Below are 13,837 nucleotides of genomic sequence, written 5' to 3'. Positions count from 1 at the left end.
TGGCTCTCTATCGGGTCCGTGCAGCGGATCAGCTAAACGGGCCGGAGTCTGGGGAGCTGCGGTGTGGCCGCAGCCAGCGCCGGTTTGTAAACTCGCCGAGTGCGCCCGCTGTGCGTGGACGTGCTGTCGCCGAGGCCTGCCGCGTTTGTGTGCCGCTGATGCGTTGACGGCAACCGTTCGTTTATAAGTCAAATTTGCAATCCGCAGCCTGCTGCGTCAGCACCGTCTCCGTCGATCCGTGCGGGTCGGCGCCCGGTGTGCCCGGCCGCAAGTCTGGCAGCCGGCGCCTGGCCTTCGCCCGACCCGCGCACGCCCCGCCTCGCGCTGCTGCGGCCGTCGCCGCCGTGCGGCCGCCGCAACCAGTCTGCTGGTTCGGGCCCGAACCCGCCCCCTCGCACGCCGTTGTCTGTCACTAACCTTGTGCCACAACTTTGACTGGCGTCCTTGCGTGCCTGTGCTCATACGCACCGGCCGGTACTGTTCCTGTGCTTTGGATTGCAAAATAAACCGTCCGTCTGACCGCCTCTGTCAGATATACAGACCCGGAGGTTAAGGTTATTGTTTACTATTGGACGTTTTGAGGTTAAATTGAATTCTTCGGTTGGTGGCCAGTTGTGGTTCCAAAAAATCACGGGGTGACCACCTTGGCACTGATAGTACCCGATAGTCCTAACCGCCCGGGTCGGGTGGTGAGGTCAGCTGGGAGACGCACGGTTGTTTGATAGCTGCAGATAGGGTCCCGGACGGCTGATAGTTGTTTGATAGGTCACAGAACCGTGTTTGATAGATCCCGTGGAACCCCGTGGAACGACGCACACAGAGACGACATGACGTCCAAGGAGTACGCCCAGGGTATGTGCGAGCGCTGCGGTGTGCGGTGGGGGCGAGGCAGCGGAGCGGATGCGCTGCTGGCGGGCGCGCGGCGGCGGCGGCCGTTGGCGGGTGGCAGAGCGAGGGCAGAGGGCTGGTAGGGCCAGGACTGTGGTGGCGGAGGCGGGCGCGACGGCGGCGGGCTTTGTCGACGGCGGCGGGCCCCTGCGGACGCCAGGCGACGGCCGCAGAGGGCCGCGGAAGCCCGACGGAGTGAGGTGCCTGGTCGGTGGCCGAGCTGGTCAGAGGCCTGTGAGTAAGCGGCGGTGGTGGAGCGGAAAGGTGGCAGAACCGCGGAGACCAGGCTCAGGCCAGGCACGGACCGCGGCAGGCCGCCGCAACCGCCGCAAGCAGACCCCCAGGCAGACCCCGCCAGACCGGCCGCCAGCCCCTGTCGGTCTTTGTCAACCCGCCGTGTCTCTGTGGAGCATCTGTTCGCCGCGCAGTGCCATCAGCCGCGACCAAATCGTTTGGTCTGCCCAAGAGGCAATCGCGTCCGTCACGCGTCGGCGTCTAGCGTCGCGGCTCACCGCGCCGACCGGAACCGTACTGACGTACAGCCTTTGTGGACCACACGAACGCGTCGCCCACGCCGTACCATTTTGTCGCGTCGGCCAAGGCGCAGCTGGTGGCGGCCGGATTCATTGAGCTCAAGGAGTCGGAGCCGTGGGCCGGCAAGATCGAGAAGGGCAAGAAGTACTATCTGACGCGCAATGGATCGTCGATCGTCGCGTTCGCAGTGGGCCACCAGTGGGTGCCCGGCAACGGCATTGCGATGGTCGGTGCGCACACGGACAGCCCGTCGCTGCGGATCAAGCCCGTGTCCAAGCGCGGGTCGGAGGGCTACGTGCAGATCGGCGTGGAGCTGTACGGCGGCGGCCTGTGGCCGTCGTGGTTCGACCGCGACCTGAGCGTGGCCGGGCGCGTGTTTGTGCGGTCGGCGGCCGGCGAGTACGTCCCCAAGCTGATCAAGGTCGAGAAGCCGCTGCTGCGGATCCCGACGCTGGCGATCCACCTGGACGGCACGCAGAACGCCAACTTCCACTTCAACGCCGAGACGCAGCTGTTCCCGATCGCGGGCCTGGTTGAGGAGAAGCTCAACGAGTCGATCGAGAAGCTGTCGCTCAAGGCCACGACCGGGTTCAAGCCGCTGGCGCCGATGACGGAGCGGCACCAGCCGCGGCTGCTGGCGGTGGTCGCCGAGGCGGCGGGCGTGGCTGTCTCGGCGATCAAGGACTTTGAGCTGATCCTGTACGACGTGCAGGCCGGCACGCTCGGCGGGCTGTCGGACGAGTTCATCTTCTCGCAGCGGCTGGACAACCAGATGATGGCGTACTCGGCCGTGCGGGGGCTGATCGACTCGGTCGCGCAGGCCAAGAACCTGATCGGCGACCCGTGCATCCGCATGATCTCGTGCTTCGACCACGAGGAGATCGGGTCCGAGTCGGCGCAGGGCGCGCGCTCGAACCTGCTGCCGTCGGTCGTGCGCCGGCTGTCGGGGCTCACGGCCGAGAAGGACTTTGACACGGCCCACGAGACCGGCTGGCTGGCGACCACCGGCTCGAGCGTGTACGAGGAGACCACGGCCAAGTCGTTCCTGCTCTCGGCCGACATGGCCCACGCCGTCAACCCGAACTACGCCGAGAAGTACGAGTCCCAGCACCGCCCCAAGCTCAACGCGGGCCCGGTCGTCAAGATCAACGCCAAGCAGCGCTACTCGACCAACTCGCCCGGCCTGGTCCTGCTCCAGGAGGTCGCCGAGCTGGCCGAGGTGCCGCTGCAGCTCTTTGTCGTCCGCAACGACTCGTCGTGCGGCTCGACCATCGGCCCCGCGCTCGCGTCCGCGCTCGGCGTGCGCACGCTCGACCTCGGCAACTCGCAGCTGAGCATGCACTCGATCCGCGAGACCGGCGGCTCGGCCGACGTCAAGTACGCGTGCGACCTCTTTGCCGCGTACTTCAACAACTACGCCAAGATCGAGAAGCAGATCGTGGTGGACTAGGATAGTTATTACCGGTGTGGACTAGGACAATAGAACATCACTCGGCGTTGGGCTCGCGGTGCGTGATCACCTTGTCGATCAGCCCCAGCTCGAGCGCCTCGCCCGCCGTCAGAAAGTTGTCGCGCTCCATCAGCGCCTCGATCGTGGCCAGGTCGATCGGCTTGCTCATGTGCTTCTGGTAGATCTTGTTGAGCGCCTCGCGCGTGCGCAGGATCTCCTTGGCGTGGATCGCAATGTCGCTGCCGTTAGTGCGCCCTGCGGCCCACGTACCTGGCCTGGCCCGAGAACCCGCCCGAGGGCTGGTGGATCATGATGCTCGAGTGCGGCAGCGCAAACCGCTGGCCGGGCGCGCCCGCCGCCAGCAGCAGCGAGCCCATCGACGACGCCTGCCCGACGCAGAGCGTCGACACCGGCGACTGGATGTACTGCATCGTGTCGTACAGCGCCAGCCCGGCCGTCACCGATCCGCCGGGCGAGTTGATGTAGAGCGAGATGGGCTTGCTGGGGTTGTCGGCCTCGAGAAAGAGCAGCTGGGCGACGACGAGAGACGTCGTGTGGTCCGACACGGGGCCGTTGAGCATGATGATGCGCTCCTTGAGCAGCCGCGAGAAGATGTCGTAGGCCTGCATGGACCGGTCCTGGCGTCAGCGCGCCCGCGCGCGTCTTACCGTCCGGTCGATGACCATGGGAATCGTGAGCCCGGTCATGCCTTCCCAGGCGCCCTGCGAGCCGGGGGGAAAGCCGTGGCCGTACGAGCGGACGGCGCCACCGCGGACGGCGGCCAGCGCGGCGGCGGACCGCGCCAGCCGGGCGCACGAGCGTGCGCGCGCAGAAAACATGGTTGGGGCGGAGGAGCCGGCGGAGCGCGGGTTACGCGAGCGCGGGTTACCCGGATTATCACCACTATGTACACTACTCCGCGTCCGACTCGGGCCCAAACAGCCGCGGCCGCGTGCGGTACCGGCTGTCGTCGTCGAGGTCGTCGCCGTGGACGTATGCGTCGTCGTTGAGCGCGACGTCAAAGTCGTCCGCGTCCGGCGCCACGCGCGGCGCCACGCGCGGCGCGCCGTCGCCGTCGCCGTCGTCGTCGGCGAACCGCTGGAAGCCGGCACCGTAGTCGTACTCGTCGTCGTCGGCGCCGTGCGACTCGCTGCTGGAGCCGGACGACGGCCCGTACTGGTAGATCGAGTCGGCAGAGTCCTCGTCGGGGTAGTCGTTGCGGTAGAAGTCCTCGGCGTTGGAGTCCTCGTCGTCGGACCGGATTGGCTCGTCGTCGCTATCGTCGTTGACCAGCTCCTCGTAGTCGCCGGGCGAGACCAGCACGACGCCGTACTGCCCGCTGGCGAGCGCCACGTCCTGCATCTTCTCGCGATGGTAGATGTCGTAGACGTAGTCGTCGCCGGCGAACGCGGCGACGGCCGCGTCGGCGCCGGGGGACGGCGGCTCGTGGTGCGCCCGTTTGAGCGCGCGCGCGGGCAGCGGCGCGCCGGCCTCGCGGTTCAGCTGGAGGTACTGCTCGACCATGGCCTGGAGCTCGTCGTCGACGGCGGCCGGCGCGCCGCCTGCCGCCGCACCGGGCACGCCGCCGGCGGCGTGCGTCCTGGACGCGGCCGACCGCGACTCGTCGCGCTTGCGCTTGGGAAGCCGGAACGTGCGCGTCTGGACGGGCGCGGGTGTGGGCACGGCGACAGCCGCAGCGGCCTGCTCGGCCTGCTCGGCCTCGGGCTGGCGTCAGCGCGCTCGCACACAGCCTACCTTCGGGGCCTCCAGCAGCGTGATCGCAGAGTCATCGGTGCCGATCGAGTCCTCGGTGCCGGCCAGGCGGAACACTGCCGTCAGATCGCCCGGCGGCATACGTACCGTACGCGTTGGTCTTTGTTCGCTTGGACGCCTCGTCCGGGTCGAGCACTGGGGTCAGCGGGGCCGGGCACGCACTTACGCAGGGCCTGGAGCGGGTCCTGATTGCGTTTGCGCTTGATTCGCAGCGTGTGCGGCGGGATCATGGCCGCTGGAGACGACATGGCGGAGTCTGGCGGTCGCGGAGGAGCGCTGGGAACATCATACCCGCAGATCGGCGCGCACGCGGGTATGATCTGGCTGCACGTCCCAGCTGCGTGGGCCCGCCAAGCGCTCCCACGCTGCGCGGCAGGGTAGCCGCCGTGCGTCCACAGTGCGTCGCCGGTGCGACGTCGTTCCAGCACGGCGGCCGCCCGAACCCGACGAGCTGTTCGTCCGGCGGGTCGGGTCACGGGCGTGCGACCGGACTGGACTCGCGGACTCGGCGCTCTGCCGTCCGGCCATCGTACCCGGGTCTCGGGTACGATCGCAGCGTCGCACACGCGACGCGACTGACACAGATCCGACGGGACGCGCCAGCGGGCGCGAGACTGACCGGCCGGCCGTGGCCGCGGCCGCCGCAGCGAGTGCGGGAGCGGCCGCGGCGGCCGCCGGGCCCATTGTAGACCGACAGCAGCGGCCGCGGCCGCCGGCCGCGACTACGGACGCGCCGCCGCGCCGTGCCAGGCGCTGCGCCGGCCCCGCCGCGGCCAGCGGCCGCCTACGCGTGGCCGCCGCCGCCCCGCGCCCGCCGTGGCGCGGCCGTGGCGCCCTCCGGCAGCCATCCGACGGTCGTCCGGCCTGCGGCCGCCGCCATCCGCGCCCCCAGCGCCCACCGCGCCCGCAATTGCGGTCCCGTCGACCCCGCGCGTCCGCAGTCGTCGTCCGGCGGCCAGCGCGTCCCCATCCTGGCCGCGTCGGCCCTCCGCGGGGCCCAGCGCGGCCCGTCGCGGGGCGGCGGCTGGCGCAGCGCGGCAAGCCGAGCCGCAGCGTTGGGCGTTGCAATCTTTCCCCTCCACCACCACCTTCAGTCCGCATCACCGGCGGCATCGCAGCACGCACAGCCAGCAGGCAGCAGGCAGCAGGCTCGCATCTCAGGCTCAGGTAGGCGCGGCCGTGGGCGCACTGACAGATCAGACAGCGGCACGGCTGCGCGGAAAAATAAAACAGGCGGCAAACGGCGACACGCGTCTCGCGCAAATTCCACAGATGACGGCCGACGGAGAACGGCGCGGACGGCCGGCGCACGGCGACGACAGCCCGGTCGACACAGACGCGTCGGGCGGGCGCAGCAGCGGTAGCGAGGCGTCGCCGCCGGCCGGTCGGCGGCGGCGCAGCCCGCGGCCGGCCCGGCAGCCGCAGCTGTTCAACGAGCTGCCGTCGCGCACGGCCGAGGCGCTTGCCACGTTCGCCGAGCTCGAGGTGTGCACGTACAGCAACCGTAGCCTGGGCGACTCGGGCCAGGAGGAGATCATGACGTGCGACTGCAAAGCGCACACAGGTACGTCTGGCCGCGGGCGCGCTGACGGCAGTGGCCGGCGTCAACACGGCGTGCGACGAGAACTCGGACTGCATCAACCGGATGACGTCGATGGAGTGCGTGGACGATGAGTGCAACTGCGGCACGGCGTGCCGCAACCAGCGGTTCCAGCGGCGCGAGTTTGCGCCCGTGGACGTCATCCAGACCGAGAAAAAGGGCTTTGGCCTGCGGGCGACGGCCGACATCCGCCAGGGCACGTTCATCTACGAGTACATCGGCGAGGTCGTGGACGAGGCGCGCTTTCGCCGGCGCATGCAGCAGTACGACGAGCAGGGCGTCAAGCACTTCTACTTCATGATGCTCCAGAAGGGCGAGTTTGTCGACGCGACCCAGCGCGGCTGCCTGGCGCGGTTCTGCAACCACTCGTGCAGCCCGAACTGCTACGTCGACAAGTGGGTCGTGCGCGACAAGCTGCGCATGGGCATCTTTGCCAAGGTCGACATCGTGGCCGGCGAGGAGATCACATTCGACTACAACGTCGACCGGTACGGTGCCCAGGCCCAGCCCTGCTACTGCGGCGAGGACAACTGCATCGGCTTCATCGGCGGCAAGACCCAGACCGAGGCCGCGTCGAAGCTGCCGCAGGTGTTTGTGGACGCCCTCGGCATCTCGGACGACGAGGACTGGGCGACGACGACCAAGCGCAAGCGCAAGACCAAGACCGACGACGAGGACTACGTGGCCACGCTGCCCAACCGCGCGGCCGCCGAAGACGGCGTCAGCAAGATCATGAGCGGCCTGCTGCAGTGCAAGGAGAAGTGGCTCGTCTCGCGCCTGCTCAAGCGCATCCACATGAGCGACGACCAGCTTGTGCATCGCCGGGTGATGCGCATGCACGGCTACCAGATCCTCGGCAACATCGTGCGCGAGTGGGCCGCAGAGGACGACGTGGTCATCCTTGTGCTCGAGATCCTGGCCAAGTGGCCACGCATGACCCGCAACAAGATCTCGTCGGCCAAGATCGAGGGCACGGTCCAAAAGTTCTCGCACGAGAGCAAGAACGACCGCGTGCAGGAGCTGGCTGCCGAGCTCGTGGCCGAGTGGCAGAGCCTGCAGCTGGCGTACCGCATTCCGCGCCGCGAGCGCCCGGTCAAGGTCGAGGAGCCCGAGCGCGACGACCGCGCGGACCGCGCAGAGCGCGAGCCTGCGTCGGCGACGCCGGTGGCGACACCGGCGGCCACGTCTGCGTCTGCCTCGGTCTCGGCGTCTGCCACGCCCACGGCCACCACGCCCGGCGGCTTTGCCGGCTACGGCGCCGGCTTCGGTGGCTTTGCCGGCGGTGGCACGGGCAGCTACCAAGGCAGCAACGGCTCGGGCAATTACCAGGGCAACAACGGCTCGGGCGGCTACCAGGGCAACAATGGACCGGGTGGCTATCAGAGCGGCGGCGGCCCCGGCGGCCCCGGCGGCCCGCGCGCTGGCCCGAAAGGTCCGTTCCGGCCCGGCGGCCCCCACGGTGGCCCGCGCCGCGAGTACTTTCCCCGCCAGGACAGCTACCACGGCACGCACACCCAGCACGCCCCCCACGGTCAGCGCCAGCTGCCCTGGGGCTGGGCTAGTGCCGAGGACCCCAACGGCAAGACCTACTACTACAACCGCGCCGAGAACAAGACACAGTGGGAGTTTCCCGAGGTCGAGACGGCCTCGGTGCCGGCGCCGCCGCCGGCGCCGCCCGCCGCCACGCCCGCTCCGAACGTTATCGATCTCCAGAAGATCATCGAGGAGGCCAACAAGCAGCTCGCCGAGAAGGCCGAGCAGGCACCCAAGCCTGCCGAGCCGCTGCCCACGACGGACCCGCTGCTCGAGCCCGAGCGCCGGCGGTCGTCCGGCCATCGGCCAAAGCCCGACGCCAAGGACGTCACGCCCGAGATGAGGCTGACCAAGATCGTAAGTGCGCACCTGGCCGCGCTGACCGCAGTTGGCCAAGTACATCCCCAACGTTGTGTCGCGGTACGAGAAGGAGCTCGGCCACGATCGTGTCAAAAAATACTCGAAAGAGGTAAGTGCCTGGACCGGCCGGGGCTGACGCGCTAGATAACGAAAATTCTCGTCGAAAAGGAGCTTCGGTCCGGAAAGGACTCGGCCATCAAGTCCGAGTTGCCGGACGACAAGAAGAAGAAGATCAAGGCCTTTGTGAAGACGTACATGGACAAGGTCGTCGCGCGCAAGAAAGAGAAGGCGACGGCGGGGAGCGCATGAGCCACAGTGGCGCATATGGTGGTGGCGTGGGCGCGGTCTGTGCTCGCGCCACGCGGGCGCCTGCAGGTGGCCGTGCACGGTGGCGGTGCCGCGGCGATGCTGCGGTGGTGCGACGGCAAGCGCCCCGCGCGGGTGTGCCGTCGCTGCCGCGGGCATCCTCACGCACCTCCGACCCGTGCGGTGCCGTCGGCGCGGCCAGACCGCTACTCATGGACTGTACAATAGCAATAATCATGTCGTATAGACTTGCGCCGGGTGGGCGCGCCACCGTGGGATCTACACCGCCACAGTGCACCGCCCCGGAGCCAACGCACCGAGGTCCGTACCAAGCCGCCGGGTCCACATCCTGCCGCCTTGGTACGACCGGTGCGTCCGCGCCGGCTTGGCGGCCAATGCGAGTGGGCGCGGTCCCCGATATCGCCCGGGGCCCGGCGCTCTGATTCGAGTGAGTCAGCTGCGGACGCACTTAGGGTTTTGTGACCCGGCTAGTGCGGTTTTAGCATTTCATTTGGCAGCTCAATTTTGCACCGCCGTGGTGGCCATTTGGTGTCCGCGTGTACGCCATACCCGGCGCTAGGAGCACGGAAAAATTTTTCCTCTTTCGCAATTGGGTCCGTACAGGTGTACGTGGACTCGGCGGCCGGGCAGGCGGCCGCAGGTAGACGGGCGCTGCGGGGGCGTCCAGATTGGGCAGGGCGCCTGCGGCCGGTGGCCTGACCCGGCCAGGCCGGCGGCGCGGGCGGGCCGGCCAACGGCTGTGCGTCCCGACGAGGGGTTCGCTTACGGCGTAGTCTCCGTGTAGCGCGGCGGACTGCGTCCGATTGTACCCGGCGTGCCCGCCCCTGGTGCGGACGTGATCCGGGTGTGGCAGGGCGGCGGGTCGCCCAGGATCACGGTCCGAATCAGCCCACGGGTGCAGGCCAGGCGGATCTGCAGCCCGCGGCTGCGCGGACCCGCGCGGACCGGGTCCTGACCCTGGCGTGCCACGCGGGCGGCGCGGCCAGTGCGGCGAGAACGCCACAGACGTTGCGACGCCGTGCGCAAGACAGAGCGCGGGCGCTTAGCCTTTCTGGGACAGCGCCACTCTTGTTTTCGCTAGCCTCCCGGGCATCCCAGCGCGGAAGCCAAGCCAGATCGGTAACTCGCACCCTGCCAATTCTCGTTTGCCTTGACTGCTTTGACTGCCCGGGCCCGGAATACAAGGCACGCTTGGCCGACACCGCCCTTTAGAAGACGAAAAAGTTTCCGCGCGGTCGAGTCACCGTGGAGAGAGATAAGCCGGTGGCAGTGACGGCGAAAAAATTTGCGGATCGGAAAAAATATAAAGCCGCTGGCCCCGAGATCGCTCCCTCCCCATCTTCCGGTAGCGAACACAATGTCTGGATCTGTCTCTGCCCACTACTTCCCCCAGGAGCCCACGGCGCCGACCGTGAAGACCGCCGCGATTCCCGGCCCCGAGTCGCAGGCGCAGATGAAGTCGCTCGACGAGGTGTACGACTCGCGTGCGGCGTACATGGTCTGCGACTACGAGAAGTCGAACGGCAACTACCTGGTTGACGCCGACGGCAACGAGTTTCTCGACGTCTATGCGCAGATCGCGTCGATCCCGCTGGGCTACAACAACCCGGCGCTCGTCGCGGCCGCCAAGTCGCCCGAGATGATCGACGCGCTGGTCAACCGCCCGGCGATGGGCAACTTCCCCTCGGTCCAGTGGGACAAGATCCTGCGCGAGGGCCTGCTGGCCGCTGCTCCGCCCGGAATGGACCGTGTCTGGACCGCGCTCTCGGGCTCGGACGCCAACGAGTGCGCCTACAAGGCCGCGTTCATCTACCACATGTCCAAGAAGCGTGGCTTCGAGAACGACTTCTCGGACGAGGACAAGGTCTCGGTCATGCTCAACCAGGCCCCCGGCTCGCCCGACCTGGCCATCCTCTCGTTCGGCCGCGGCTTCCACGGCCGCTCGTTCGGCTCGCTGTCGACCACGCGCTCGACGCCGATCCACAAGATGGACATTCCCTCGTTCAAGTGGCCCAAGGCCACCTTCCCCTCGCTGCTCTACCCGCTCGAGGACCACGTCGAGGAGAACCGCAAGGAGGAGGACCGCTGCCTGGCCGAGTTCAAGGAGATCGTGTCGTCGTGGCACGTCCCGATCGTGGCCGTCATTGTCGAGCCCATCCAGTCCGAGGGCGGCGACAACCACGCCACGCCCTACTTCTTCCAGCAGCTCCGCAAGATCACCAAGGAGCACGACATCCTGCTGATCGCCGACGAGGTCCAGACCGGTGTTGCCGCGACCGGCAAGTTCTGGGCCCACGAGCACTGGCAGCTCGAGTCGCCGCCGGACATGGTCACCTTCTCGAAGAAGTTCCAGGCCGCCGGCTTCTACTTCGGCAACCCCCAGCTCAGGCCTCCGCAGCCGTTCCGCCAGTTCAACACCTGGTGCGGCGACCCGACCAAGGCCATCATCGCTCGCGCGATTGCCACCGAGGTCATCGCCAAGGACCTGGCCGGTGCCGCCCAGCGTGTGGGCGCCTACGTCTACGAGCGTCTGAACGCTCTGCAGACCAAGTTCCCGGCCCTGGTCTCGCGCCTGCGCGGCAAGGGCGCCGGCACCTTCATTGCCTTTGACCTGCCCACCGTTGCCGACCGCAACCGTCTGGTCACTGTCATGAAGGCCAACGGCATCAACATCGGCGGCTGCGGCATCTCGTCGATCCGCCTGCGCCCGACCCTCGTGTTCGAGGAGAAGCACGCCGATATCTTCCTGGCCACGCTCGAGGCCGTGCTGGCCGCCTGGTAGACGTCCGCGAAGGAACATGTACATACGTTGTTTAAGAATGCAACCACGGAGTTATCTAAAGACGAACTGTAGGCGGGGCGGCAGTTGCAGGTCGGCAGCTGTCGGCTGGCGCGCAGGGCCGCGATAGGCCAGGCACGCGTCGGCTGCGCAGCCGAGCCGAGAGAGCCGACGCGCGTCGGGCCGACGGGCTCAGCGGGCGCCGTGAGCCGCGCACCGTGCGGCGCGGCGCCGCATTCGGTGCGGCTCGCTCGACGTCATCGTGCGTCAGCACGTGACTGGGTTTACCCGGAGCCTGTGGCCGGGTAAGCCCACAAAATTTTCGTCTCGCCCTCTAAAACCAGCTCTCACGCTCGATCCGCACATCAACACTCCTGTGTGTACGACACCTGCCCGTACACCCGATTATTTGAGTGAGCCTTCTCGAGACCGAGGAGAGTGCCGAAAGACTAGTCTCTAGATCAAAAATTCCGGATCCAGACAGCAGCAGACTCATAGTTGAAACGATGGCTGTTCGTGCTCAGGTAAGTCAAATTTTCATGCACAAGCTGGCAGCGGCGGCTGGCGGCCGACGGACAACGGCGACCGCGACGGACGCCAGTGCAGGCCGTCAGCGGTCGGCGGCCGTTCGGCGGCGTCGGTCGGCGTCCGCGCGGGCCGGCAGCCGTGCCAGGGCAGGCAGCAGACAGGGCTAACGACGCAGTTTGAGAACTCCAACGAGTAAGCATGCGCGCGCGGCGCCGGGGGACCGGGGGCGGCTCGGTGCAGCGGCTGCGGCTGTCGGACGTACGGTCTGCCAAGCCAGGCACCTACGTCCGCGGGTTTGGCGGGCGTGGCAACTGAGCCGCACGGTCGGGCCCTGGCCGGCCGGCCGGCCGGCCGCCTGCAGGTCTTGCTAACCCCCAGGATCGGCGTGTTTGGCACGCTCACCAACTCGTACTCGCTCGTCTCTGTCGGCGGCTCGGAAAACTTCTACAGCGTTTTCGAGGCCGAGCTCGGCGACGTGATCCCGATCTGCCACACGACGATTGGCGGAACGCGCATCATCGGCCGTCTGACCGCGGGGTAAGTTCGCGCACCGGCACCGCTGACGCCAGTAACCGCAAGGGCCTGCTCGTGCCCGTCTCGACCACGGACCAGGAGCTGCAGCACCTGCGCAACTCGCTGCCCGACAGCGTGCGCATCCAGCGTGTCGAGGAGCGGCTATCTGCCCTCGGCAACGTGATCTGCTGCAATGACTACGTGGCGCTGGTGCACCCCGATATAGAGCGCGAGACGGAGGAGATAATATCGGACGTGCTCGGCGTCGAGGTGTTCCGGCAGACGATCGCGGACAACGTCCTGGTGGGCTCGTACTGCGCGCTGTCGAACCAGGGCGGCCTCGTCCACCCCAAGACGTCGATCCAGGACCAGGACGAGCTGTCGTCGCTGCTGCAGGTGCCTCTGGTGGCCGGCTCGATCAACCGCGGCTCGACCGTGGTCGGCGCCGGTATGGTCGTCAACGACTGGCTGGCCGTGACCGGCCTGGACACGACCGCGCCCGAGCTGAGCGTGGTCGAGAGCATCTTCAAGCTGCAGGCGGGCGACCAGGACAACATGGTCGGCAACATGAAGGACACCCTGATCGAGACGTACACGTGAGCGTCTCGGCGGGGACCCGGCCGGGGCCCGGCCCCGGCCGCAAAAGTTGAGTTTTGTTGTCTAGCATTCGCGGCGCGCCTAGCACGCACGTCTCTGTACTCTATAGTGAACTCTTGGTTGTTGATCACGGCACGTCGGCGAACGTAGTCACCACGCGGTGCGCGGACCGGTCTGCGGCCGTCAGAGGCGCGTTGCCGGGGCGCTCGGCCACGATCGCGTTCCAGCCGGCGGCCTTGGCGGCCTCGATCTCGCGCACGTTGTCGCTCAAGAAGAGCAGCGCGGCCGGATCGATGCCGACCGCGGCCGCGATCTTGCCGTACGACGCGGCCTCGGTCTTGGGCCCGGCATTGACCGTGTCGAAGTAGCCCGCGAACGCGCCGGTGACGTCGCCGGCCTCGGTGTGGCCAAACAGCAGCTTCTGGGCCGGGACCGAGCCGGACGAGTACACGTACAGCTTGCGGCCGGCGCGCTGCCAGCGCTCGAGCGCGGGATAGACGTCTTCGTACAGCGGCGCGCGGATCGCGCCGGTCGCGTATCCGCGCGTCCAGACGTAGCCCTGCAGCGCCTTGAGCTCGGTCACCTTGAGGTCGCGGTCGACGAGCTCCTTGATGTGCATGTACAGCGCGTCGGACGAGCCTCGGGCCATCTCCGGGAACGCGTCGAGATAGGGCCGGGCGCCGTCGGCCGCAGCCGCGGTGGCTGCATCCGTCGCGAAGTACGCCGAGAGCAGCTCGGGCAGGGCCTCGAGGAAGTACGGGAACTAGGTCAGATCGGCCGCGCGCACACGCACCAGCACGCTCTTGACGAACGCGATCGAGCACACGGTGCCCTCTGCCGGTCAGCGCGCCCGGGGACCACGTACCAATGTCGACGACGACGGCGTGCGGGAGAGACATCGGAAGGATGGCGGCGAGGACGGCCGGGCGCGGTGAAAACCTGCAAACACGTGACC

At 67.9% G+C, this 13,837-nt stretch overlaps 7 protein-coding genes across 7 annotated transcripts; 4 read left to right on the top strand and 3 right to left on the bottom strand.

The window, feature by feature from the left end:
- The first annotated feature begins 482 nt into the window (after window positions 1-482).
- On the top strand, window positions 483-2,987 carry V1510DRAFT_417027 (peptidase M18). The gene is made up of 2 exons (XM_066933875.1): window positions 483-852; window positions 1,431-2,987. The coding sequence occupies exons 1-2, from the start codon at window positions 828-830 to the stop codon at window positions 2,870-2,872; spliced, it is 1,467 nt and encodes a 488-aa protein (XP_066788883.1). The 5' UTR covers window positions 483-827; the 3' UTR covers window positions 2,873-2,987.
- On the bottom strand, window positions 2,891-3,709 carry V1510DRAFT_127639 (Clp protease proteolytic subunit /Translocation-enhancing protein tepa). The gene is made up of 3 exons (XM_066930295.1): window positions 3,541-3,709; window positions 3,143-3,510; window positions 2,891-3,111 (listed from the first exon to the last, which is right to left on the bottom strand). Exons 1-3 carry the CDS (start codon window positions 3,577-3,579, stop codon window positions 2,910-2,912), a joined length of 609 nt encoding a protein of 202 aa, XP_066788882.1. The 5' UTR covers window positions 3,580-3,709; the 3' UTR covers window positions 2,891-2,909.
- Window positions 3,710-3,713: 4 nt separating this feature from the next.
- V1510DRAFT_430263 (uncharacterized protein) lies at window positions 3,714-5,151 on the bottom strand. Its single transcript, XM_066935361.1, has 4 exons — window positions 4,812-5,151; window positions 4,733-4,780; window positions 4,628-4,701; window positions 3,714-4,597 (listed from the first exon to the last, which is right to left on the bottom strand). The coding sequence occupies exons 1-4, from the start codon at window positions 4,891-4,893 to the stop codon at window positions 3,785-3,787; spliced, it is 1,017 nt and encodes a 338-aa protein (XP_066788881.1). The 5' UTR covers window positions 4,894-5,151; the 3' UTR covers window positions 3,714-3,784.
- Window positions 5,152-5,917: 766 nt separating this feature from the next.
- On the top strand, window positions 5,918-8,447 carry V1510DRAFT_365528 (uncharacterized protein; the record flags this gene model as incomplete). Its single annotated transcript, XM_066931230.1, has 5 exons — window positions 5,918-6,209; window positions 6,241-7,409; window positions 7,788-8,135; window positions 8,167-8,247; window positions 8,283-8,447. The coding sequence occupies 5 exons, from the start codon at window positions 5,918-5,920 to the stop codon at window positions 8,445-8,447; spliced, it is 2,055 nt and encodes a 684-aa protein (XP_066788880.1).
- Window positions 8,448-9,616: 1,169 nt separating this feature from the next.
- V1510DRAFT_417016 (3-amino-2-methylpropionate transaminase) lies at window positions 9,617-11,307 on the top strand. Its single transcript, XM_066933874.1, has one exon. The coding sequence runs from the start codon at window positions 9,823-9,825 to the stop codon at window positions 11,245-11,247; it is 1,425 nt and encodes a 474-aa protein (XP_066788879.1). The 5' UTR covers window positions 9,617-9,822; the 3' UTR covers window positions 11,248-11,307.
- Window positions 11,308-11,518: 211 nt separating this feature from the next.
- V1510DRAFT_430260 (uncharacterized protein) lies at window positions 11,519-13,017 on the top strand. Its single transcript, XM_066935360.1, has 4 exons — window positions 11,519-11,768; window positions 11,948-11,964; window positions 12,151-12,309; window positions 12,342-13,017. Exons 1-4 carry the CDS (start codon window positions 11,751-11,753, stop codon window positions 12,883-12,885), a joined length of 738 nt encoding a protein of 245 aa, XP_066788878.1. The 5' UTR covers window positions 11,519-11,750; the 3' UTR covers window positions 12,886-13,017.
- V1510DRAFT_417012 (HAD-like domain-containing protein) lies at window positions 12,932-13,807 on the bottom strand. Its single transcript, XM_066933873.1, has 3 exons — window positions 13,748-13,807; window positions 13,676-13,716; window positions 12,932-13,645 (listed from the first exon to the last, which is right to left on the bottom strand). Exons 1-3 carry the CDS (start codon window positions 13,779-13,781, stop codon window positions 13,010-13,012), a joined length of 711 nt encoding a protein of 236 aa, XP_066788877.1. The 5' UTR covers window positions 13,782-13,807; the 3' UTR covers window positions 12,932-13,009.
- Window positions 13,808-13,837: the final 30 nt, after the last annotated feature.

Source organism: Dipodascopsis tothii, assembly GCF_038497935.1.
Source record: "Dipodascopsis tothii strain CBS 759.85 unplaced genomic scaffold V1510scaffold_15, whole genome shotgun sequence".
Taxonomy (NCBI): Eukaryota; Fungi; Ascomycota; class Lipomycetes; order Lipomycetales; family Lipomycetaceae; genus Neoaidaea; species Neoaidaea tothii.
This window is presented reverse-complemented; position numbering and strand designations above follow the sequence as displayed.

Excerpts from the sequence above, each read along its gene's own strand:
- V1510DRAFT_417027 (XM_066933875.1), top strand. The coding sequence starts at position 828 with ATGACGTCCAAGGAGTACGCCCAGG. Across the intron at positions 853-1,430 it reads GTCCAAGGAGTACGCCCAGG|CCTTTGTGGACCACACGAAC; the intron begins GTATGTGCGAGC and ends ACTGACGTACAG.
- V1510DRAFT_127639 (XM_066930295.1), bottom strand. The coding sequence starts at position 3,579 with ATGACCGGGCTCACGATTCCCATGGTCATCGACCGGACG. Across the intron at positions 3,511-3,540 it reads CCATGGTCATCGACCGGACG|GACCGGTCCATGCAGGCCTA; the intron begins GTAAGACGCGCG and ends CGCTGACGCCAG. Across the intron at positions 3,112-3,142 it reads GGGTTCTCGGGCCAGGCCAG|CGACATTGCGATCCACGCCA; the intron begins GTACGTGGGCCG and ends CACTAACGGCAG.
- V1510DRAFT_430263 (XM_066935361.1), bottom strand. The coding sequence starts at position 4,893 with ATGTCGTCTCCAGCGGCCATGATCCCGCCGCACACGCTGCGAATCAAG. Across the intron at positions 4,781-4,811 it reads GGACCCGCTCCAGGCCCTGC|TGCTCGACCCGGACGAGGCG; the intron begins GTAAGTGCGTGC and ends CGCTGACCCCAG. Across the intron at positions 4,598-4,627 it reads CGCTGCTGGAGGCCCCGAAG|CCCGAGGCCGAGCAGGCCGA; the intron begins GTAGGCTGTGTG and ends CGCTGACGCCAG.
- V1510DRAFT_417016 (XM_066933874.1), top strand. The coding sequence starts at position 9,823 with ATGTCTGGATCTGTCTCTGCCCACTACTTCCCCCAGGAGCCCACGGCG.
- V1510DRAFT_430260 (XM_066935360.1), top strand. Across the intron at positions 12,310-12,341 it reads ATCGGCCGTCTGACCGCGGG|TAACCGCAAGGGCCTGCTCG; the intron begins GTAAGTTCGCGC and ends CGCTGACGCCAG.
- V1510DRAFT_417012 (XM_066933873.1), bottom strand. The coding sequence starts at position 13,781 with ATGTCTCTCCCGCACGCCGTCGTCGTCGACATTG. Across the intron at positions 13,717-13,747 it reads CGCCGTCGTCGTCGACATTG|AGGGCACCGTGTGCTCGATC; the intron begins GTACGTGGTCCC and ends GCTGACCGGCAG. Across the intron at positions 13,646-13,675 it reads CGTTCGTCAAGAGCGTGCTG|TTCCCGTACTTCCTCGAGGC; the intron begins GTGCGTGTGCGC and ends GATCTGACCTAG.